The sequence below is a fragment of the Pocillopora damicornis genome, chromosome 13, assembly GCF_964200805.1.
Source record: "Pocillopora damicornis chromosome 13, jaPocDami1.2, whole genome shotgun sequence".
In the NCBI taxonomy this organism is placed as follows: domain Eukaryota; kingdom Metazoa; phylum Cnidaria; class Anthozoa; order Scleractinia; family Pocilloporidae; genus Pocillopora; species Pocillopora damicornis.
Window position 1 is genome coordinate 18,613,713 of NC_142682.1, and position 24,296 is coordinate 18,638,008.

A 24,296-nucleotide genomic window follows, 5' to 3' on the forward strand; every position below is an offset into this window, starting at 1 on the left:
TCCCATACAGGCCTGAAATTTTTTTAGGCTTTATTTTCACTACTGCTTAACTCTTTAACTCCCAATTCTCCCTTTTAAGAGCTACACTTTTCCCTGTTAATTTACTGGGAGAATTTAGCATTTGATCAAGATAACAACATCCACCTGATAAGTTTGAGTATTCTCATTACCTATTTTTCTGGGTAATTTCTGGATATTATTATTAGGGAGAACCTACATGTTAATCATGCCTGGGGGCTAAATGGTTAAGAAATTTTCATTACTGTGAAGATTGCCTTCATATTCATTGTGTCACCTATCATTCCTAACATTACAGAAACAGGGGTAGGTGGGAAGAATTCAAACATGGGTAAAGGTGTAAGGTTAAGTCTGTGCTCATGCCAGGTGGCTCATCTCTCCAGAGCTTTTTCCTGGTGTTTTAGCATGAAGCAACTTGGAAATATCCCTACTCCCCCCTGGATATGACACTTGTCCATTGCAAGGCTACCCCCTGTCACATCATTAGGCTTCCCTGATAATTCTACTTTACCCATCCATCCATTCATATTCCCGTGTGAAAAGAGGCACTGTGAAACTAAACCGTTTTGCCCAAGAACACTACACTCTGATAAGGACAGTACAAATATTTTTCAATAATTGCTGGATTTTCAGAAACAGTAATTATTTTTTTACAAATTTATGGTTCCCCTGATGGAGTTCTTCATTATCAATAAAAAAAAAATCAGCAAGGGTCTAATTTTCCAAAATGAGCAAAGGACTTCTTGTACAAGGGTAAAGCTGTACTACAGAAACAACAATACATACTACAAACAACAAATCCAAACTTTTTTAATTATTATTTTGGTTAATTAAAATCACTTTATGTCAAACACCTAATGAAACTACACATCAATCAATACCAATTGTTTTGAAACACTACCAGACCAAGGTGTAAATGTTGATGTCACATTTCTCAAATGTGAGATAGAAAAAAAATTACATACACGGACATGTTCCATTACAACACTTTGGGAAATAAAATATGTAAACATACTAGAACTACTTCAATCAAATTTGAAAAAGTATTTCTTAATTCAACAGTGATATCACTTAATCACTTTCCATAATTAACCCGTAAAAACCACTCCTATTTGGTGTTTGATCACCAACTTCCAAGTTTGGAGCTGTTATCCAGAATCTATAAATAACACACTGCTGTAATTTTACAAGAATATCAAGTATGAATTATGAATGCATATCATTATTACTACCTGCTATCACTACCTATTTCTGCATCATAATTCTTGGAATCATAACCTTCTCTGAACATACTTACTTACAATAATTATTACAGTGAACAAGTTAACTCAAAATTGTTTGTCAATATTTAATAGGATGCCAGGAACTCATCAGCTAATTCCTGTCAATATGAAAAATTATAGTTGATTAAAAATTTCAGATTCTTTTATCTATGAAAAGTACAGTTGGCTTACCTTGAGCCATTTTGCACAAGGATTTGTGAAAGGGTGCGAATGTAAAATTAACTTTTGTCTCAAAATTCACAGAGCATTTGGGTATACCCCATCTATCACCGCTAGACACAACAAGGCTAGCACTCGACATATCCCTGACATTTCAACACCTAAAAGACAAAGGCTTTCCTGTCAGAAATCTTGGGTGCCAAGCTCTTCTTAGACTTCATATGAAGACAATACACATCAAGTAACCCAAAACTTTAGCTCACTTGTTTATGGTACCTGTGCTTTGCAAGAGCACAGCCTCAAATACCAAATAACGTTCCCACCTTGAACATGAATAGGTAGAGTCCAGTCCAAGTGTCTGGCAAGGTACAGTACAACTGCACACTCTTGATAACAGGTTGGCATTAAACCCTGTAATTAGTGCTGGAAACTTAAGTATTGCCACAAAATTGGTCAGCAGCTTTTCATGGTGAATTTTCAGTGCAGAAGACTTTAGCCCCAAGGAAAAGGCGAGGGAACAAAATCAATATTTACAGCATCTTGTGCAAAGGAGATTTCTTCATTGAGAGTCTGTAGAAGATTTATCCATCTTTTCGTCTAGAGTTCTGAGATAGTCACGAAGTTTCTGAACTTCCTCTCGTAACTGTCTGTTCTCGTCTTCCAGCGAAGCAGCTCTTTCCGCAACACATAACTCTTTCTGTCTCTTGAGATCTCGAGATCTTTTGGCAGCTTGATTGTTCTTCCTCCTTCTCTCCCAGTATTTTTCATCTTTAACATCGTCGTTCACTGTCTGTCGGGAGATCTTTCGCGGCTGTTTTCCCTCGTCATAGCCAGCTGTTGTATTCCCCTGTTTCTCTTTGGTATCTTCTGCTTTCCTTCTCCTTCTTCGCGGTGCACTTGTTTTCTGTGCGTCGTCATTTTTCACTGTTGATTTGCGCTTTCTCTTCTTGGGAGAGGCTCTCTCGGTCTCATTTGAATTAAGGGACTCGCTTGAGCTTAAAGAGGCAGGATTTTCAGAGCTAACACTCTCACCTCGTCCCTCGTCCGTATCGCTGGTACTACCTCCGAAGCAATCTGGAGATAGCTGAGGAATATTCGAAGGTGGAAAGGTGTAAAACGGAGGGACATCTTCATCGTCTACGAGATTAGCGATGTCTTGATCGATTTCATCTTCCGAGTAATCACTCTCAGTTCGAGAAAGGCCAGTGCAAAGATCTTTGACGGCCAAAAACTCATCCAAGTCCATGTAATCTTTAAGAAAGTTGGCGGTCATTGTGATCAACCTAACGAAGAAATAAACGTACTCTTTTTCAAATTGTCCAAAACAACATTAAGCTTAGATGTTCTGTCTAATTTCTTACTGGCGACTCCGGTGTTAAAACTTGCGTTAAATGATAACTAGCGTTAAAATTTTGGAGACGTTAAGGTACACTTGCCTAAATTTTGCAGAATTGGTGCAAAACAAAGCTCTTCATTCGTATCACACCAGGTTCGCCGCTAAAGTTTTCGTCGTCGTCTTCCTTCCCTCACTTTTTCACTCGTACTGCTATTTTTCAGAATATGTCTAACTTATTTCACGTGCCGACGGTAGAACCGATCGAGACTACCTCATCCAGGAGAAACTCAGACAGGACACTATTGGATGGAAACTTGGAACAATCAGCTTTCTTCACGTGCGGAATATATTTCCTACTGGAGAAGTCACTTGGAGATGTTGGATAAAGGTGATTGGGTCACGTTTTGGGAACACAGCCCGTGTAACGTGCGTATGTGTTGGGGCGCTACACGCGACTGTCAGTGCTGAAGGAAGCGAGAAAAAGTAAAGAGTTTCGAAAAGGTGTTCAGTTAGCTGCAAACTGTCTTTTTATTTTCCTTCCTTGATTGCTTAGGCATTGGGAAAATTATATTTCTCATAATAATGCCTAAACCTTTTTATTTGCTTTGCAAAACCCACTAGTTATTCAGACAGCTGTGCTGAGTCTGCTTTCCGATATTGAGCCACATTAAAATCCAGACAGACAGTGACCATTTTTGTGTGAGAAAATTATGCACCTGCGCCTAGAAAACGAACACTTCGATTATCTGTGTAGCGCGCCGAACACATTGGAACCTCTTCACGCTTCCAAAAGTCGCAGGGTAATGAGACACGCTTCCTTGCTCGCGTGCATGAGCCGCGTGAGTTGTGAAGGTAACGTACGACTACGCACGTGTAGGATAAAAACTTTCCTCCCTCCCCTCCCTTCCATTAATTTTAGCGAGTACCCGTATGTAGAGTAATCATCGAGTCAGTTTTATCAAAACCGAAAACCAAACTATCAATTCGGTAGAAATCCAACATCATTCACTGACTTGCACGAGAAATAAAATTAGAGAAATTTAATTCTTTTAGAGGTTGTTATTCAGATATAACATTTATTGCTCTCCCAGGGTTAGATCTAGCAAATCCTGTGTAGTAAACCTTCATCGCTAAAATTAGGACAAGCCTATTATAGGCCATGTTTTTGACAAGGTCATGTTGTGACTTGAGTTGTTTGTTTACAACTTGGAGAACAATGTCAACGTGTAAAAGTGGAACAAACCACGTTTCACACGTGTCACATCTGCAATCATGCGTAAAATGCTACCCCACTCCCCATCCGGAGAGATCTCACTCTCAATATGACTGTTAATGGACACATCTGATAGCGAACATGACATCTCTTCCTCTCCGAAGTCTGAAAGCAAATTTGGACATTCTTATGAGGATGAAAGATTTGCAAGAGCAGAAGAAGCTAAAGTAGCTGATCCTAAAGACTCTCCTATTGTTTGGGGTAGACAAGAAAGTATATTTCTTGCTGAATCTTCGACTTCTTCGGAAGACATTCAAACTATATACACTGAAAGGTGTGAAACGGCTCCACTTACAACCGCAAGTGAATCAGCAAATACGATAACAGAAGAACCAGATTTTTCTGATGAGTTTGAATTAGTTGCCGATTTTAGCGAGGGAGACTTTACAGTAGAGGTAAGATTATCTGAATTAGTTAGAATTAAGTTTAAGCCTCTCAGTAAAGTTTTGTTTACTTGAAGAAAATCAGATTGAATAAAAAACATTACCATAACGTTTGAATTTTTGTACACATAACTTCCAGAATGAAGGCAATAGTGGATCATTAGAGGACGAAGCGCGAACCAATTTCTTAAGCAAGAAGTTTAAAATTCTCACCTCATCCCAGACAAGCACCAAGACACAAACTGACACGGAGGGAAGAAGTGACGAAAAAGTTGCTGGTATGAATATTTCGATCTTTCAAAGGCGCCTAACTCTAACCCAAATAAGCCAAAAATTTGATGTGACAGCTGTATTTTACAATCACAATCACTGAGAAGTTTGTGGCGCCACTTCCGTGTAATCCCATTCTTCATTATGCCCAGTCAGTTGTTTAGTAAAATAAATTCGTTCAGGTGGCTAGTTAACGGCTGACTATGTTCTCGGCAGAGAGATTGTGTGAAAATTTATTATTTGGCCGAGAAGAGAAGCTTTAAGGGTTATCGTGAAACTTTCTGGAACTATAGTCATTACAGAGTTTGATTTCTATATTGTGTGGGAGACGTAATCAATTTGGTTAAAAGTGGTGTATGGAGGGTGATGAGGAAGGCAGAGCATCTTTTGACAAAACTAAGATGAGTATATCTCCCTGCTGCTGTCTGAACTATTGCAGGACTAAGAGATTTGATTTCTGTTTTTAACCTCTCAGCCCAAAACTGTCAGGAAATCAACTTCTGTGCAAGGAAATTGGAATTGGTGGAAACAAATGGAAAGAAAACTGGAATAGGACACTGTGAGTACAATCTGTGTTCAAAAAAAGTGTTACAAAATTAAGTTGTGTAGTTAAAACTAAAAATATTTAGGTGGCCAAGTTGAAACGTGATTAGCAAGAACTGTTCAACTATGAGCAGCAGGAGAGAGAAAACTGTGCATCAAGAGTCTAATTCCTGAACATTTTTTTGCTATGTTTGCACAATTAAACTAATTGTGATACATCAGTACATCAGTACATCAGTGTCAGTGTCTGTATCACCTTGGTATCAGTGAAAGAATTGGATATTTAACTTGCCACTTTGCAGTGTGGTAAATATCCACCACTATTTACTGACACTGAGATGAATAGTTGTGAACTATACTACTGACAAGTGTGAACCCTGGGTTAGGGTGCAGTACTCTGTTGAAAAGGTTACAGTTTGAGCCTGAAGAAGACTTTTTATTTATTTATTTAAGGATTTGTACAAAGCAGTAACTGAGCAAAAACAATAGGACATAAGTCCCCTACTAGGTTTAAGCTCCAACCCAACCCCCTTTTATTGGAAAATTAACTTTGTGTAGACTTGAGTGCTTTCCTGGTATCTTTGAATTATAGGGTCTGGGTAAACTGAGCTAATAATAAAGAGTTCCATCAAGTTGATTTTGGTGATGGTAAATTGTCACAAGCACAACTCTTTTTTGTAATCAGCTGACCAGAGAGTGATGGCAAAGGCAAAAGGGATGTCACATGGACAAGATAAACCCATTGAGGGTAACAGAAGAAAGATTGAAAATTTAATGATTGAGAACTTGATGAACAAGGCAAAAAAGGTTAGTTTAATGGTGGTGTTTAAGTGAATTTTTCATCATTATAAAATCTTCTAGAGGAAATATACACCCTCTGAAACCAAAACATTGTCCATGTTTATGAGATGACCTATTTCACTCCCAGAAGTGGTTATCAATACCAGTGAGAATACAGAAAATTATGAATTAGCCAGCAGTTGTTGTCTTGGTGTTAAGACTAAATTCAGGATAAATTTGAATTCATCTTGCCGTGATTTGTAAAAAAAATAACGAAGGAACCCATCAGGAATGAATACCTCCCTTCCTTTACTTGATTTCTAATGAGCATTAAGTCTTAAAATGGGCCCTTAATTGAGAATGTTGGGTAAACGTTCAACTAGATTTCTGATATTTAATGTTTTGCTTACAGCTTAAAGAATGGGACTTCCACAATCCTAAACACTGCACTGACTGCAGGTAATCCTACTTTTTGCATATAAGGGTTGACAAGCTCCCTGTTCATTTTTCCAGAACTAGTTCATTTCTATGACGAGGGAATAACTTCTCTCTTCTCTGAATTTTCTATCAAGGAAAATGAAGGCTAGTGTTGCAAGCAAGACTTTTTTGAAAAGAAAGGTGGAGATAGCGAAGAGAGCTGAGTTTGAAGAGAGACTTCAGTTACATTTGTATCACAAGGCAAGTTTAATGTAGGGATGTACTCTTTCAAAATGATCAAATTCTAAGACATTCCATGACCCTTGAGCAGGTTCAACATATCCATGTGTCTGTTCTAACCCTTTTACTCCCAAGATCTTATTCAATTCTCATTATTCTCTACCATACAATTCTTATATTGTTAGTTCAGAGAATTTGGTATTGGATCAACTAATAATCCTCTAATTGATATTTCTGCTTGCCATAGTAATGGGATTGTGGGATACATTACTGTTTAAACACTCTTGGAAGTCAACGGTTTAAAACACAAGTTTGAAAGTGGAGATGTACATGGCATATTCAGGGTTCACTAATGAGAGCAATTTTGTTTTTGTGTTATAGGATTCTGCTACCCTCCTTGCTGAAATAGTGAATTCTTGTACAAAGCCATCTGAATCCCCAGCTGAAGTTTGGGAAAAACTACTTTGCACAGAAAGAAAAATATGATAACTGGTGTAATACCAATATTAGTTACCAAGCTCTTGGCAAGTGGAGACGAGTAAAAAAATGTGGGAGTAAAAATCTGAAGGATTCTATGTACTGTAATGTTGCTTATTCCCAGAAAGAAATGCCTGGAGTATAAGTACTGCCATCTGTGCTAAGTTAATGCATTTCATTGATGCCAAATGAAGAACAGTTTTATGAATTATGGTACATCAACCCAATTATTGTATCGGACAGATCATTAATGAACCATTATGTGAGTGACATCTGCAGGGTTGAGTGCTGTTGCCCTCATTACACTCCTTACTTTTATCCTGTTATCCTCTGGCACAACCCACAATTTAGTCACTTCCTAGTAACAAAGAGCTTCAATTGGCTTTATATTGACATCAACAAAACGCCTCTGCATGTCATAGGTACTCAATGACAGACATTTTTTTTAAATATGAGAATTTCCTGAGTGACTGCATGGATACATGATTAGTTTACTATTTTCCTTGCTAAGTTATTGAAAAAATAAACAAAGGTTAGTGCTTATTTAAACTTATTTATTTTAACTCTGTCAGTAAAACATGTTATTAATAAAAAGAATCTTTACATGATAAATTTATTTCATTTGACTGATTCTCTGACTGAATTTAGTGAGTACCAGAACTGTTGCTGGATAAAAAGGGCCAATGAGCTTCACTTCCCCCTTTAATTCACCAATTAAAACAGGTGAAATAAAACCTGCCCCCTCTCCCCCTCACCAATGAGATACAATTGATAATTAGGGGCTATTTACACTAAAACACTAGACAAATTATATAGTTAAATATTGCACAAAAAAATACATTGTCTTTAAACAAAATGTCTTTTCACTCTTTTATTTATATACCTGTACTGAAATTTACAGAGTTGACATGGCTACTAAATTTGTATTTCTCTACCACACACTCAAAAATAATGATAATGATGAAATTAAATTAATTTCTTTGTTATACAAAAGAAATCTTCACATTTATCAGCACTAGTGCTATACCAACAACTTAATGTCACTGATGACTGCAAGTACAGTAGTATACCCTCCTAAATACTTGTTATCAGAGAGGTTGCTGCCATCCTCCCAACAATAATTTCCCTGCTTGACTTGCTGAGAGCAACATTCCTTGCTACCTTTAAGAGCAATCCAACTTCAAATTGAATCAGGGGGAGGAAAATTATTGTGCCAGCAGGTGTTTATAAGGATGAAGGCAACAAAATCCCAAAATTTAACTACAGGCTTAAAAACCTTTTGCAACAAGGCCTTCACCTGTTTATCAAATAACCATTTACTTCCTACTAAAAAAATTCTAGAAAAGAAACAAATTGGTAACCAAGTCACTGTAAACTGTTTGAACATGCAGCTTTGTGTTAACTACTCTTTCCCTATCTTTATCTTTCATTACATACATATCTATATCAATTTCAGTTGTTTGTTTTAACACAGTAAATAGCAGAGTTGTCTCATGATGGCAAGATTAAATGGAAGGTTTAACAGTGTATTAAATATTTCACTTACATCACATAACCCTTGAAAGGTATTTTACCTTAACTGTCACGCATTGTCAATACTGTTTGCTCTTTCATGAACCATTAAGCTGCGTAATTTTCTTTTTAATGCAACAAGAACTCTTTATAATATCTTTTAACACTTGAACTTTATACCACTATGTTTTACTGATAAAACTAATTGTAATTTAGCAGAAATTAGTGGGTTGTGTGGAATGGAGATCAGAAAGAGGAGTGGTTTTGTACCATGTTACACAAATAATAAAATCATTGTGGCTTTAAGAGAATTAGCCTTTTTTACCTAGTTCCTATTTAAGAACTTTGGAAACCTAGGTGCTTATCCATCATTGAAATCAATATTCATTTAAGAAAATAATAGCCACCTCTAATTTTCAAGGAAAAATACGGCCTTTTGCTGATGAAATTTCATGTTATTGGGCTCAATAAACAAAGCTACTTTTGTCATTGCTGTGACAAAAAAAAAAAAAAAAGAATGGAAAACAAGGAAAAAAAGGGAATTGAGAACCATTTTGCAACATATCAACTAAAAATATACTTTCCTTTTACCCTTTAACGCTAAGAGTGACTAGCATCCAATTTCTCAGCACAATGTTAACTCAAATCACACATTAGGGTTATGAAACTAAAGGGGATGACCACTAATTTAAAGACACTCTTGATTGTTAAACAAATTCTTCTGGTCAGAACTTCAAGAGATGTAAAGAGAACAGTATGGAGAATATGCATACTGATGTCCGGGTTAAAGTCTCTGACTCTATCACTTGCAAGAGGTAAAACATGTCAAGTACTTGATCCATATTTGAAATTGCTTTGAATTCACTCTCAATATTTCTTTAATCAACCTCACTCTGGTAGGGTACTTTCCTTTCTAACTGAGGATGAAACTGAAAGAAAATTATTGAATAAAGGTTGTTGATTACTCACACCACAATTCATGCAAAAAGCAGTCAAAGTAAGAGTAAGTTATTTTTGAGGTGCTAACTCCTAACCCAAACTATTGTACCATACAGTAAACAGGACGTTCTTTGTTGTAACTATCCAAAATTCTGTTCTCACTTTTGGCATGCTAACACACTTCTTACCATTTTCTTAGTAACCCATTAAGTTAAAAACCCACATATATGGATCAATTGATTACCTCAGTTATGATTTTCCACTTAGATTCCACAGAACTTGTACCTAGTTATTTGAAGACATGCATTTCACTTTTTGCACTCACAAACAAAGTGTAAGAGGAAATTGGGTACTAATTAAAATATGTATGAAACTAAAATTCAGAAATATTACCTTTTCTGAAGTCTTTGATTTCCACTTTTAGTGGGCTGGTGGCTTTTTTCACATTGAAAGAACTCCATGCAGAGACTGAGGTTTTATCCACTTGTATTCCTGAAGCATGCAGTGACCTGGTTACACCACAAACTGGTGATTCTTTAGAGTGGCTTTCCTCAGACTCACTTAAAGGATCTGGTGATTTTTCATCATCTGTGTTCTTGTCCAAATCAACCAGATTTTCAATAACCTCTGGCAGTTTTGCCAGGGGCACATCTGGATTTTGCTCTAAGCCTGGTATTTGTAGCATCTCCTGGGTCAAAACTGTTGAAGAATGTGATGATTCTTCTTTAAATATATCATCAGGAATCTTGGGAGAACTTTGAGCAGTTCTTACCAAGTCATCCACTTGATTATTGATTTCAGTAGTTCCCAAATCTAAGGCAGTAGTGGCATGACTTGGCTCTACAGACACTGTTGTAGATGCCACAACGGGTGTTGACACAACAGGCGTGGACAGAAGAGTGGCTGTACAGGTGGAGCTTGAAATGGGTGGGCTTGACGCAAGTGGACTTGATGCTGCAATTTGTTTTGGAACTAGATTGAATGGATCTAAACATGTTTTAATCAGAGGTACATTAGCACCACTATTGGTACTATTGGTACTTGTACTTGGAGAAGATGGCAAGGAATTTTGAGTTAATGATGAGAGGCTTGTGTTCAGAGGAGAAGAACTAGAAATAGGAATTATTGGTATAACAGAGATCTGTGGGTGTTTTGTTGTGGATGAAAAAGTTTGTTTTGAAGATGTCAGGTGAACTTGGCTGCCCTGAAATTTTGGTGTGCCTGTAGCCATGGATACTGTTGGCAAGTCAGTTGTTGACGAGCAAGTGTCAGGTTGCCTAGGAACTACTTTCATTACAACATTTTTTAGACCACTTAAGATTCCAGCTACAGGAGTTAAAGTCAGACTTCCTGGGCTTGTAACTGTTCCTGCTTGAGGGACCTTGTTGGCTTGTAATTGGTTAAGAGAAGCTAGTGCTCTCAGTGCAATGTCAGAAGTTGGTGTGTTGCTGGTTGAAGTTAACACACCATACTGTTTTCCATCAATGATAACTTGTGCTGTTGGTAAAGGTTTTACAGGAATCTGTGAGACTAAGACTGTATTTTCATCATTTTTTTGCGCTACGGGTGATGTTGAAATCCCAGGTGCTTGAGGTATTTTAGCAGCCCCTACTGTAACAAAATTTGACACCGTTAAGCTGGGTGTTGCTGAACCTTGCTGACTTGTTGTCAATGTGGTTCCCAAAGAAGTGTTTAAAATTGCACCCTCTGCATTTTCAGGTATCAGAGGAAGCTTGGAAACTAAGAGTGCACTCTTGACATGTTTTTGCACAGCAGGTGTCTGGATTCCAGAGACTTCAGGTATTTTGGTAGTCCCTCCTGTGACAAAATTTGGCATCTTTACACTGGGGGTTGCTGAAACTTGCTGACTTGTTGTCAATGTGGATGCCAAAGAAGTGTTCAAACTGACTTCATCTGCTTTTTTTGAAGTATTATTTGTACCAGTAATGGTGATATGCATAACATTCTTACTTTCTAGGTTCTTCATGAATGGGCCATCACTCCTAATGATTCGAATTCCAGAAGAACTGCTGGGATTCTGTTGGGTACTCAACCGTGAGAGATTGCAAATAATTTTATCGCTGGATGGCTGCCTCACCTGTCCAAGAGTTTCCATGATCACTTTCTGCTGAGTTGGATGTAACTGAAGAATAGGAATACCTGGCTTGGGCAAAATTTTCACCAAATTTGCCTTTTGTTCCTCTTGACTGGTTGATTCCAGGGATGGCTTGCTTTTTGCTGTGCTGCTGTCTGTCAAGAAAATATGTGGCAGGTGGGTGAATAATTTTGATTGATCTTGACCCACTTTCTGACTTTGACTTTCGCATGATGCATTTGAATTGACTGAAGGTGATGTCTCTGTGGAGGATGCCACTAAACCTAAAATATCTTTTGATGTTTCCAAAGCACCCTCTATGGTAGTTTTCTTTGGAGGAACTCTTAAGCTTTGTGGTTCTTCTCTGTTTTTCACTGCTGGTTTGTTACTGATATTGGAAATCCATGCCACAGGAGACAGCAAAGTCTTCTTTGCCCGTGGACGACCCTTGACACAAGGTTCCATTGCACCTTTAGATTCGTTACTTGCTATCACAGCTACATCTTGTTTCCTGTTCAAATTTTCTTCTGATTTTGAGACATCTTCTTCCTCTACAGTAATGTTGAGGTGCTTTAATATGGCATCAACCTTTGCAGGATCAACATTAATTGAAATTTTTCCAAACATTAGTAAATTTCTTTTCTCCTGAAGTTCTTTGTTAGCTTTTATAAGCTCATTTTTTGTGTTAATTAAATCTCTTGACTCTTTTGCTAATTCTTCCACTGTACTGATTCCTTTGCTGAGAATAGCTTGTTTGCTAAAGTACAAGTCTACATCAACAAGGTCAGTAAACACCTCCACCTTCATGTCATTGAACAGATCACCCAGGTGGTGACGACGTTTTCTTTCTGTGGCACTCCTTGTTGCTTTAACAGTGTTTGGATCACGACCATTTTTCTGTGACATATGGGAGTGTAAGTCTTCAGAATCATCAGGTTTAATTATCTTGATCACCTCCCCTTCCTGCAGTTTGGCACATTGCAAGAAAATGTCAATCTCATTTGGCCATGCTTGAATTGATGTATCAATTGTTCCATCTTTGGTCATTCCAGGGTGGTAACTGAAGTGACTGGCCTCCACGCCACTCACCACAAGAAAGTTCTTACTTGTTTCTCTCCCAACTGTTTCAATGTCAACTTCTGTAACTTCTGTTCCCTTCTCTGATTCTTCTTTTTCAACCTTTTGGATCTTATTATTCAAGAGAAAACAACCACTACCATCAATTGTGTCTGTTTCTGAGGAATTGTCACTCAAATCAGAAAAAACACTGATGGTTGTTGTTTCGTCACCAATATCAACTTCTTGGTCACTGCTGATTGGTGTTAAAACATCCTGTGAAATTTTCTCTGCCCCAGGCCCCTCTTTGGGTAGACTTAGCTCAGAAGATAAATTACTAGTCAAATTCAGTGACTGCAGAGCACCCACTGACTCAGAAGTGTTCTGTTTATTTTTCCAAAAACCACCTCTAATAGGCCATGCTATGGTTCGTGCACTCCAGGATTTTTCCATTTTTGGTTTTAACAATGATGATGGCCCTTGAGTCTTCTTTCCCTCTTCATTATTGCTGCCTTCAAATTGTACATTTTCCACATCTTGTAATGTAAGACTATCATCATCTCCTAAGTTCTCTGTATTTTCTTTTTGGGTTTTCTCTGTATCTGGGACTTTTGATTCGTGTTTCCCTCGTTTCTTTATTCTAAATTTGGTTTGACTTGTTTGATCACAATGTTCATGTTTCCTTTTTTTCTTCTTTTTCTTTCTAAGAATCAAATCAGATGATGTGCCAACCCCTTCTGATTCAACTTCATTCACCTTACCAGTAGCTGATAAGTCAGCTACAACATCTTCTACATTCTTAGTAGCCACAGATTTTGCAGAAGCTTGGTTTACGTCCTGTTGTGAATCTTCATCATCCCCTAAATCCACAGTTTCGGAGCACAAAAGCGAAATTTCGGAGAAAACGCTCAAAGACAGATCATTGTTTTCGCTTGCGTCACCAGAATCATTTGCTGGGATAGATTGAGAAAGCTCTCGATCATTTAAAAACGCGCTCGCGGCTGAGGCAGTGTCGGTTTTCTCCCTTGACAATTCCAACGCGTCGGTTGTCAAGGGACAAGATTTCTTGGCAACTTTTTTCTTACTGGTAGCAGCTTTTTTCTTGCTTGGTGGAGCATACAGGCCCAATTTTTCCTCAATAATTCCAGCGCTGACTTCTTTTTTCCTCTTCTGGCGCACATTTACGTTGATGGCCGTAGATGTCGTTTCGTTGCTTTCGATATGACTTTCGAGTTCATCGAGCGACGCGAAGGATAAGAACGCAAACCCACCAAGGAGGTCCAAATCGGGCTCCAGAAAAACTCTTCTAGAAGAGCTTACAGGCGATTTACCCTTCCATCCCGCTTTAGATACAAATCCAAACTTGGAATTCGTCAAATTGACGTTCAAATCTTGAGCAACAGGGCTATCTGCCGCAGCCTTCGTCTTGGACTTGCTTCCCATACCAGACACCTTCCGGAAACTTGCCACTACGCCCTGTGCAATTTATACCTAATAACCGCCAGATCGGCCTTTAAGCAAATTCAATGACTATTAAACTTGCCCTTAAACCTAATCTTGGCTCATTCTGAAGAAAATATGCTGCAAAAATCAGCCATTTCTCGGTTGTTTTTCTCGAGTTCTGAGATCGCGGCCACGTGTTTTCACCCAGAATCCTCCACCCTAATCGTCGCCATTTTTAATTCCAAATAAAGCGCTGATTGTTTTATTAGCCAATGCAATCACTTACCCTCAAAGTCACTGACCGCGTGACTGGTTGTTTAAAAACATCCAGGGACATCCTTGGAGTACACCGGTTAGGTGTGAAATTTGCTCATAATCCACAGAGATGTTGCTTAAAACCAAGAAGACTTGCACTAGAATCTGTGTTGGACTGTTTTTCTTGCTCGGTGGTATCGAATATGGTAAGAAATTACTGCATGCGTTTTTAGCTCAACTTTGTTTATTGTTTTGCAATTTTGCAAGCTTCTTGGTGTTACGTGTGTTTGACATGTTTCACCTTCTCGTGTTTGAGTCAGTCAAATAATGATGTACATGACAATAGTATTTGTAAACACGGATAATAACTTATAAATAATAATAAATAACGTGAACGCAACGATAAAGGAGTCGATTCCGTGTCTGGTTACGTCAGCCTGAATTAGTATTTTTGGAGTTATTCACGTGATGTTACTACAGAATAACGTCTGAGTATTTTTGAACGATTTAAAGCTGCGATGGTACTGATCCCAATCCTTTTCTTTAAAAGTTTACTCTTTTCTATAATAATCTCTGATGGGATCGGTGTTCCTGTCTGACTGTTTGATAGCCTTCTAATTAGTAACTCTATCCACGAATAACTCATTAACTGAATTAAAATCTCATCATGTTGATCGCTTAATAACTTTGTGTTTGTTTATGAGCTTGCTGTTGTCCATTATGTTTTCAATCCTCTTGAAATTGTAACCCTGGCTATGTTGTGTGACTTAGAGTAGTTGTACACACTTCACTTTGATGTTTTAGGGTTAAAGCCCTTTAACTCCCATGAGTGACCAAAACAGAATTTCTCCTTACAATATCAAGCAGAAAAGTGATGAGAATGAAGAAGGAAACCTTAATTTGGGGATTATTAGTTGATCCAATACCAAATTCTCCAAACTAACATTACAAGAACTGTTGTGTAGACAATAAGGCGAATTACCAATGAGATCTTGGGAGTTAAAGTAAGCTATTGAATAGGCTATTAAAATAAGCCCTTATATAGAAAATGGGAAGAAGAATAAAAACTAAAACTCTATTGCTCTGACGAAGGGCTAACGCTCGAAACGTCAGCTTTTTTACTCTTTACGGTGGCTAATTTACGTTTTCAACCCAGTTGTTAACACTAAATTACCTGCTAAAACTAAATCTGTTGCCCTTCAGTGCTAATGTATTGACTGTAAAGTCTTTGTTTTAGCATTTTAAACCAAAATATGCTGACCAAAAGGTGTATTGAGCACCAAGAATAAAGACTTTTAACTTACTGCTGCTGTCCACGTCTCAAGAATGTTGGTGCTTAAGCTCCCAATTATCAATTCTCAACAGTGGCTGCCATATATTTCCTGAATTTTAAGAGTGCAGTGAATGAGAATTTAGTGTTGGATCAAACATTGTATCTTAGTTGATTTATCATTTTCTTCTTTAAAATGTATCGCTATTGGGAGGAGAAACTTCTTTTCCACCTCTCCTGGGAGTGAAAGGGTCAAGAATTACTTGTACTACTTAGAAAGAGAATGTTTATCCTTTCAGTCTGTAGGATGTTAATATTCAAGAATTAATAATTATTTGTACCACTGCAGCTGTAATTCTTCCAACTCTTTGGTTGTACCTGGAGCACAGATTTGATGCAGAGCAATGGTTTTTTGGGGTAGTGTTTGCAGCCTTCTGTTTCTCAAATCTGTTGGCCAGTCCTTTTTTTGGCTTCTGGGTTGATTATACACGAAAAACCAAATCTGCAATTCTGTTTGCAAATCTCTTTGAGATTGGAGGTTAGTTAGGGCTTTGTGACTACACTTTAATAATCATTTTTAATGTTTATTTTGTTATTATTATCTGAATGATCATTGTGAGTCATCAGTGAGTTAATTTTATTTGTTTTTTTGACCATGATAATCTACTGTTGTACATACCATGTACATTTTTTTTATGTGGACAGTTGAATCGAAGGTGTACAATATATGTTTTAAAAAAAAAAACAGGCCTTCTCTGTAGAATACCTTTGGTTTTTCTTCACCTTTAAAAAGTCCATTGAATGACTGGCTACCAGCTAGTTTGCAGTTTTACATATATCACATCATCAAATATAGTGAGCAGACTCAGTTATGTCATGTTCCATGACACAGTCTGTTGAAGCAAAAGAGGATTCCCAAAATTATCATGTTCTGAAATTATTAAGTTTGGAAACCTTCAAAAATTGAATCGAAGTTTTTGTTCATCGTATACCACATCAAATACAAAAGATAACTCCATTACTCTGTGTTCCATACCAATTTTTGTTGTGCCACTCACTATTTTAAAATATGAGGTCTTGTGTAAGGAACAGAAGAGATCCATTATAACATGGAGGTAATTTTAAAAGTATGCTTACTTATGTGAAAGGATGATCACTGGCTTGTTTTGTTAGCTCTTGAGGGATTATTTGAAACACAAGCTTGTTTTCCACTGTTGTTCCACATCTTCTAATGAAATCTGTTGTTCTTCCAGGCAATTTCTTATATTTTGTTGCTTGGTCCAAGTACTGGGTACTTGGTGCACGTCTTATTTCAGGTATATACTTCAATTTTTTAGCTCTTTTTTAGTCCCAAGATTCAATTAGTATTTGTCCCTACTGACTGTTATACAATTCCTTTTAAATAAGAAAGGGGAATTTGGTGTTATAACAATGTAACACCCTCATGCTGATAAGCTTGTCTATTCTCGATACCTGTTTGCAAAATAACATATTAGAATTGCAAGGAGAAGTTATAAGTTAATCACATCTGGGGTTAAAGGGTTACTAACTTGTGCAGGATTTATTGTTAGTAGAGAATACTACTGGAGGACTAGAATTTAGTTATCCATAGCCCATGCATCTAATGATATGGTTACTTTTAATTATAAACTATAAATTTTAATTGTAGTCTTTTAAGTCTGATGATTAGGTATTGATTGAACAGGCTGGAGTGGTTGGATAACTTCCTGTGATTTTTTACAACAGTTGATGTCAAATTCACTGTGAAAAATGCAAAATATCAAAAGAAACTCCCTGTAGTTAAAACATAAAAGTGATCCATGATCCAGAAACCAAACAGTAAAACTATAAAATTACCATTAAGAGCTGAAAAAATTAAAGGAAAAATAATTATAATGGTAAATTTTGCAAAGCATTTCATCCAGGATTAAAGAATGGTTTATATCATTTGTAAGGTATTGGTGCAGGAGTAGGTGCTGGAATTTTTGCTCAGATTGCAAGAACAACAACCGAACAAGAGCGAACCGGGATGTTTTCCATTGCAATGGCCTTGCGACAGTTTGGTTTGTTAGTAGGTGTGTATCTTTTTGTAAATGATATTCTTAAATTTTTGCTGTCTTGCACCTATAACTTGCATTAACTCTGGGCTTGTTTTGGGTTATTTTATTGTATTTAGATGAAGTTAATCATTGTTTGGGTAACTTGAATGCATTAGCTGTAATGTTACTGTTGGTGATTAATTTCCAGTTTTGCAGTTTGCTTAATGTAAGTTGTAAACTGTGTTGTGATTGTTTATAACACATGAACCATGTATGAATTATTTCAGATGTACATCACTTTCTGCATTGGACAAAATATTAGCTTTTAAATATTTATAATGAGCTATCTCGTTTTGTTAATTTTTTGGGGGGGTTCAGTGTGCTGTGTCTTGCATTATTGTTTGATTAATCTGTCATTGAGAAAGATGAAGCACTTTTGGATTTTTGATAAACACCTTGAATTTATGTGGATATTTCTATTGAATTTCAGGACCTGGCTTCAATCTTTTCCTGCGGAAGTTAAATTTCAAAATAGGACAATTTGATGTGGATTCATATACTGCACCTGGAGTTAGTGTTTAGGATTTAACAAATCACTTCAGACTATTTTTTTTAACTTGAATATATTACTTATTTTTTTTAATGACAGTCATGCTTTTGATGTAGGAAAATGTAATTTAGCGAACTAAAAGTTGACACAAGACAGTGGTGGCTATTGGTGTTATGTTAGTGATTTGCTCTTAAGTGGGTCACATTTCCTTACAAGGGCTTCCAGGGTTCTACCATTACCCTGCAAATGTCATTTTATTTGTTTGGGTTTCTTTGCATTAAATAGGCTCTGCAGTTGTTACAAGTGGCTGTAACCAAGAATTTGATATGTGTGTGAGGTTTGGCAAGCTCTACATACACTACCAACTTTCCTGGGGTTATTCCCCCTTCCCCCCCCTTCCCCAAGAGAGAGAGAGAGAGACTCTTTAACATAATCCAATATCATCAGTTCAAGTCATGTGGTTTTTTCTTCTTTTGATAGATCTTCATGGCTGCATTATGGTTGCTACTTGAATTGATTATGACATTCCTCTATCATGACCTGCCAACTGTAAAGAATGATGTTGATGATCATTCAACTAATGATGAGCAACACAGATATGATAACAGTGTCCAGAATTATAGTAGTACTGAGAGAAACATAGCTAACAATTCAATAAATGTTGATGCAACGGAAAATGAGCACATTGTTTCTGGTGACATGATCAGGGATCTGTACAGCAAACACAGTTCAATCATAGACAGCAGAAGGCAAAATCTAATAAACACCGCAACTCAAGATTTTCAGAAACGTGCAAGGAATGAGCCAGTAATGGATAAGTGGCACTTAGCAAAAGGTATGCATAGATAGTTATTTTACATTAATTTGATCCGTAAAATGCTATAACCCTGAAACTCCCAGTTGTGATTATCATGTAACTTCTACTGATAATATCCATATGATATCCATCAGACAGGTAGTGAGAATACTCAAACTTATCAGGTAGAAATAGTTATCTTCACTTGATCTTACACTAAATTCTCATAACTAATTTACTAGGAAATGTTTAGCAGCTGGAGGGAAGAATTAGAATCATATATTGGAAGTTAAAGGGTTATGAATTAAGGAAAGAAAAAGTTGAAATTGTCAATGAATTGAGCCAGTTTTATAACATGACATCTGGAGATTTCACAAAGTTTTTCATGTAATTCTGGTTGAGATGTTTAATGATATCATGTGAACACAAAAAGATGCTCTAAAAAATATTCAGGACTCCAAAAAGATTGGAGTGTGAGATCTTATGCTCGTGGTTCCATGTTCTAATACCAACAGGGCTATGAAGCTGCTGATATTGGGAGTAGGCTTTTGTGCTTGGTTTCAAAATTTTAAACTGGTTAAATATTTATTATGCTCCTCTGTCTCAGATTGTTGGATATCTGAGACAAAGAAAAATTTAAAATGGAATTTTTCTTATGAAGAAAAATTTGGTTTCCTTGTGTTTACTGGGGATGTGATTGTTTTCTGGAACAAAGAGTTTGTTCCAATTCTGAGTACCATTTCCAGAAATCGTACCAGCCATTGAGTTTGCACAATTTGCAATGTATAGCTGCTTTTCCAAGGCTAAGATAAATGTAATTTATATCTTTACAAATATGAGCTTGAACAATGTACATTTTTTTTCTACAGATCTTGTCCGTGAAGAAGTAATTGTTATCCTGGCATCACAATTTTTGATGTTCTTTAATCAAACAGCACTAGAGGTTTGCTACACCCCATTCTTTTTTTTTTTGAGTTTTTTTTTTAAAGTTATAAATCCAGAGATATCATATCTTAGGAACAGAATTGACTCTGGTATTTCATTCACAGCTACATGAACTGAATGTGTTAATATTTAGACTTGGACTTGACTGACCCTCTGATCTAGACATGAAGTTATCCATTTGGAAATTTTATATAAACAGTTATGACTGAAAGAAGGGAAACATTTCAGACTTCCAAATTCACCAAATCTCGAGAGAAGAATGGCAACAATTTTCATATATTAATTGGTGACAACAATTTTTAAAACATTCTAAACCTGTGATGACCAAAGCCTTTTTTTGAAAAGTATTTAACTGCTTCCCCCTATTTATCAAAATGTCATTCCACTGTAATTTCTTACACACCTTATTACAGGCTATAGTCACTCCTTTATCTGAGTACCTCATGGGATGGAAGGAATTAGAGAACAGTATTGCCTATTGTTTAATAGCTTTAGAGGTAAAGTATGTTTTTTGTAAATTTGGCAAATCTTGCAGTTTGTTTTTAAGTTTGTTGTCATTAAAAGGGATTATGGCTCTCAACCATTATTGTTATTTTTTTTTTTCATTATCATCATTATTGTCACCTTGATAGGTACTGATAAATGTGTTTGTAAATTTTTATATAAAATACATTTATTTATAAGGTCCACCTCTGTAATTTAAGATAAGTTAATGTTTTAATTTTTAAACTTTTATTTTTTATTCCAGTAAAGTGCATTTGATTGTAGTGACATGGAATTAGCACCCTACAAATTTTAATTATTATATTAATTATTATTATTTAATTATCACTAATATCCGATTCCTTATAATCAGGCCATTCTAGTATTTGCTCTTGTGAGAAAGCTCAGTCGAAAGCTTGCAGACAGGTAAGGAATTGTCTTTCAATCCTTCTTTTTTCACAATATCTGATTGCCAGGGATTCACTTGAACTGTTGTTACTTAAAGTTGGAAAGGAAAGAAATTTTACGGTAAAATTCAGTCTCGTTTGTTCAGTTAGCCTCATCAGACTGTTTATGAAAATGTTTGTCATTAACTTCTCTGCCATCCTGTGTAAATCTTTTTTTTGTAGGTGGCTTATGGTGATAGGTATTGCCTTTGAAGGATTTGCGCTAGTTTGGTACCTCTTCCTTTTGGCCAATGCAAAACCATGTAAGTTGTTTTACCTCATTCTTTCAACATTTAAGTTTCTTCTTGTACCTTCTCTACTGTTCAGTGCATTTCAAATCATGTTACTCCAGGAAAGCATTGAGTATAGTTCATTTTGTCAATCTACACCTTTTTGCTCGCCTTGCGAGAAGGAAAAAAGGGCGACTGAAGCTGCAGCGAAAGTCGACAATTTTACGACCGGTGTTCGGCGGTTATCTTTCAGGCCGTTATGTGATAGTTTGTCAGTTTTGAAGATTTAAGGCTAAAGTTAGATGTATAAGTGCATAGCTTCTGTCATATTGTGCAAAATGCCTTTTTTTCTTGCGACCGTTTACCAAGTTCGCCAAATGGCTACTTTGAAAAAGAGAAGCCTAGAGCTTGCCAAGGGGGGTTAATTCATTCGAACCTGTATTTGTCATGGAAACCTGATCAAATGCGAGCTGTATTCAAAGTTAGCTCCGATTTTTTCTCCACCATCTTTAATCGACAATTTTTTTTCTCTTACCTTTTCAGATGATTCTATAGTTCTTCCAACCATAATTGTTGGCACATTGGTCATTGTGTTTGGTTTGCCGTTTTTCTCAGTAGCAAATATTTCCCTTTATTCTAAAATAACTGATGAGAAAACCCAAGGTAAGTAATGCTCTCTCCTGAGTAAGATCAGTGAAATACTTGTTAACCTCAGTTTATTGAATAGTTTGAAGTTTCCAAATGAATCCAAGACAGCAGTAGCAAATTCGATGTCAGTTCTGGCCAATCCCATAGAATAATTCGTCGCAAAGTAATTTACACGCAGCTTATATTCAGCGGCAGTTTCTCCTTTCAGGGAACACGTTTGGTTGATGGGAACAGAAATAAAAGCATTTAAGCAACATTTTATCCATTTGGAACCGCAGTTTGTTTCCCTTAATGGAGGTTACTACGTCATAGTGGTGTCTCAAAGAGACGCTCGATTTCAGATACAAAATTGGTTGTTTCCTGTGTGTTGGGTACGATTTTAGTGCGCGAGCGAGGACGCATGCTACTCGTCGAGCGAGTGGACTTTGCACGCGTCCTGTCCGATGCGTGCGCTCTGATCGGTCGGAAATTGCGTCGTGAGGGAGTTAGAAAAATTCTTCCTAACGAGATGAACGACTGAATTCGTGTTGGTCATTTTTTCATGTTGTGTTTCCTTTTCACAGGTATAGCTCAAGGTATTCAGAGGTCAGTAACAGGAGTGGCCATGATCCTAGGTCCATTATGGGGAGGGGCACTGACGACGAGGCTCTTTATTATGTTGGGAGTCATGGCAGGTCTTGAAGTTATCTTAGCAGTAAGTATTTCTCCTCTGAGTAATTAATTATTATCAACTGAGTTGATAACGTAAATTGGCCATCGTTAAGAGTTTAAGAGCTGACGTTTCGAGCGTTAGCCCTTCGTCAGATCGAATGCAATCGCCGAATCGTTCCTGCAGTGAGGTCTCTCAAGTACTGTGGTTTCCTGCAAAGAACATAAGCTTCCTGTGGAGTTTTTTCTTTTTCCATAGTCACCTTTTGTTTTCTTTGATAAAAATACCCATTAGTTTTTTTTGTTTTTCACACAGATTTTGATGTACTTATCTTTTCATCGCCTTAAAGAACCTTCCAAGCAACTGCCATCCCAGTACGACCAAATAGGCTCTCAAAGTGAACGACAGCCTCTACTGGGATAAAAGACCCTCTATCTATTTTGTACCAAGCCTTACTTCTCCCCTCTCCTTTTCGAGAGAGTTGAAAATAAAAACAGCAAGCCTCCGTGTTTCCTCAGCCGGGAACACCATGAGCTAGGATCGTGTGAAGTTTGTAGACAACTACTTCAGTCATAGAGTTTAGAGTTTAGAAGTTTAGAGACAACTATTTTAGTCATATCTAAATGAACCGGGAAATGGGATTTCGCCCTCTCCCCAAATTTCCTTCTGGGCCCCCATCGATGAGCTTTTTAGTTGAATTGTTTGGATAGGTCAGAATAACATGATTGTTATTGCCGTAATTGCTCTTGATCTTTTGAACAATGGCGAGTCGCTATCAGGGACGTTGCGGGGGACACAAAGCGTTGTACTCAGAAAATTCTTGTGTGAATTCTGTTGAATTGAATTTTAAGAAAATGTTGTCATTGAACGACGATATTGGGATGAAACTTATGAGGATAATTGGTAGATATTTATGAAGAATTCTATAGCATTGAGTAGGTATTTGTGAACGTAGATTGGATGATAGTGAACGAATCCTTGGGATTACTAATAAAAACCTCGATTAATACAGGCACAGGATATATGATATTTAATGACTTGTATCAATTTAAATTTTATTCCTACTGAGAAATGTTTACTGTACTGTATATTCTTCTGTACGATGTAAAATGTGATATCAAGCACCAAACCAAGCACTATTATCAAAATGATGTAAATTTGAACTCAAAACCTGTTATCAGATATGTGATATTTATTGGTTTTTGTCGACCTTGCAACTGTTGTAAGAAATAATTTCTGTACTATATATTATGCATTTTGATGTGTTATGTCACATCAAACACTGAAGAAGTAACTTTAACCACACAAGTTATTGTCAGATTTATTTCCAATTAAGGCGTTGTGCATCTGTGTCTCAGTCTTTATCGCCCTTGGTATAATAATTTTTTTTAGCTGTGAAGATTTTAATTGTGTGGCTCAGATAGCCACACGATCCGTTCTGTTGGTAGATAAGAGGAGTAGGAACACAGAAGTGAAGAGAAAAGTCAAGTGACCGGAGTGGAAAAATCGCGAGTACGAACGACAATTTATCAGGTTCGCGTATGTTGAAAAAGTAAGATGAGCATGTCAATGGTTCTCGCATGGAACGTTTCAGGATAGTTTTACTACCTTTTCCGTTAAATCACAGTGGTTAATTTGTATTTACTGGCTATTAAGTCGAACTCGTGAAGGTTTTTCGTTAGTTCCTCTGTATAAACCTTACAAGACATTAATTAGCATTTCCACTCGAAAGTGGGTTATCACCACGTCACGTGATTGCTT

At 36.9% G+C, this 24,296-nt stretch overlaps 4 protein-coding genes across 5 annotated transcripts; 2 read left to right on the forward strand and 2 right to left on the reverse strand.

The window, feature by feature from the left end:
• Nucleotides 1-811: 811 nt before the first annotated feature.
• On the reverse strand, nt 812-3,253 carry LOC113670699 (uncharacterized). The gene is made up of 2 exons (XM_027186874.2): nt 2,897-3,253; nt 812-2,743 (listed from the first exon to the last, which is right to left on the reverse strand). Exon 2 carries the CDS (start codon nt 2,731-2,733, stop codon nt 2,020-2,022), a length of 714 nt encoding a protein of 237 aa, XP_027042675.2. The 5' UTR covers nt 2,734-2,743; nt 2,897-3,253; the 3' UTR covers nt 812-2,019.
• An 845-nt stretch (nt 3,254-4,098) lies between these two features.
• LOC113670681 (uncharacterized) lies at nt 4,099-7,795 on the forward strand. Its single transcript, XM_027186858.2, has 7 exons — nt 4,099-4,464; nt 4,592-4,730; nt 5,198-5,281; nt 5,951-6,072; nt 6,458-6,504; nt 6,618-6,723; nt 7,084-7,795. The coding sequence occupies exons 1-7, from the start codon at nt 4,129-4,131 to the stop codon at nt 7,186-7,188; spliced, it is 939 nt and encodes a 312-aa protein (XP_027042659.2). The 5' UTR covers nt 4,099-4,128; the 3' UTR covers nt 7,189-7,795.
• Nucleotides 7,796-8,024: 229 nt separating this feature from the next.
• Nucleotides 8,025-14,443, reverse strand: LOC113670680 (uncharacterized). Of its 2 annotated transcripts, none has more exons than XM_027186857.2 (2): nt 10,024-14,443; nt 8,025-9,620 (listed from the first exon to the last, which is right to left on the reverse strand). In XM_027186857.2, the coding sequence occupies exons 1-2, from the start codon at nt 14,222-14,224 to the stop codon at nt 9,580-9,582; spliced, it is 4,242 nt and encodes a 1,413-aa protein (XP_027042658.2). In that variant the 5' UTR covers nt 14,225-14,443; the 3' UTR covers nt 8,025-9,579. The 2 variants fall into 2 exon arrangements, with proteins under 2 accessions (XP_027042658.2, XP_089048526.1); XM_089192400.1 differs by lacking the exon at nt 8,025-9,620 and adding an exon at nt 9,720-9,915 and having other exon boundaries at nt 10,024-14,434.
• A 70-nt stretch (nt 14,444-14,513) lies between these two features.
• Nucleotides 14,514-23,843, forward strand: LOC113670695 (major facilitator superfamily domain-containing protein 8). The gene is made up of 13 exons (XM_027186871.2): nt 14,514-14,685; nt 16,099-16,287; nt 17,003-17,065; nt 17,705-17,824; nt 18,279-18,358; nt 18,819-19,173; nt 20,004-20,077; nt 20,493-20,576; nt 20,936-20,988; nt 21,192-21,271; nt 21,782-21,901; nt 22,450-22,580; nt 22,851-23,843. The coding sequence occupies exons 1-13, from the start codon at nt 14,610-14,612 to the stop codon at nt 22,956-22,958; spliced, it is 1,533 nt and encodes a 510-aa protein (XP_027042672.2). The 5' UTR covers nt 14,514-14,609; the 3' UTR covers nt 22,959-23,843.
• Nucleotides 23,844-24,296: the final 453 nt, after the last annotated feature.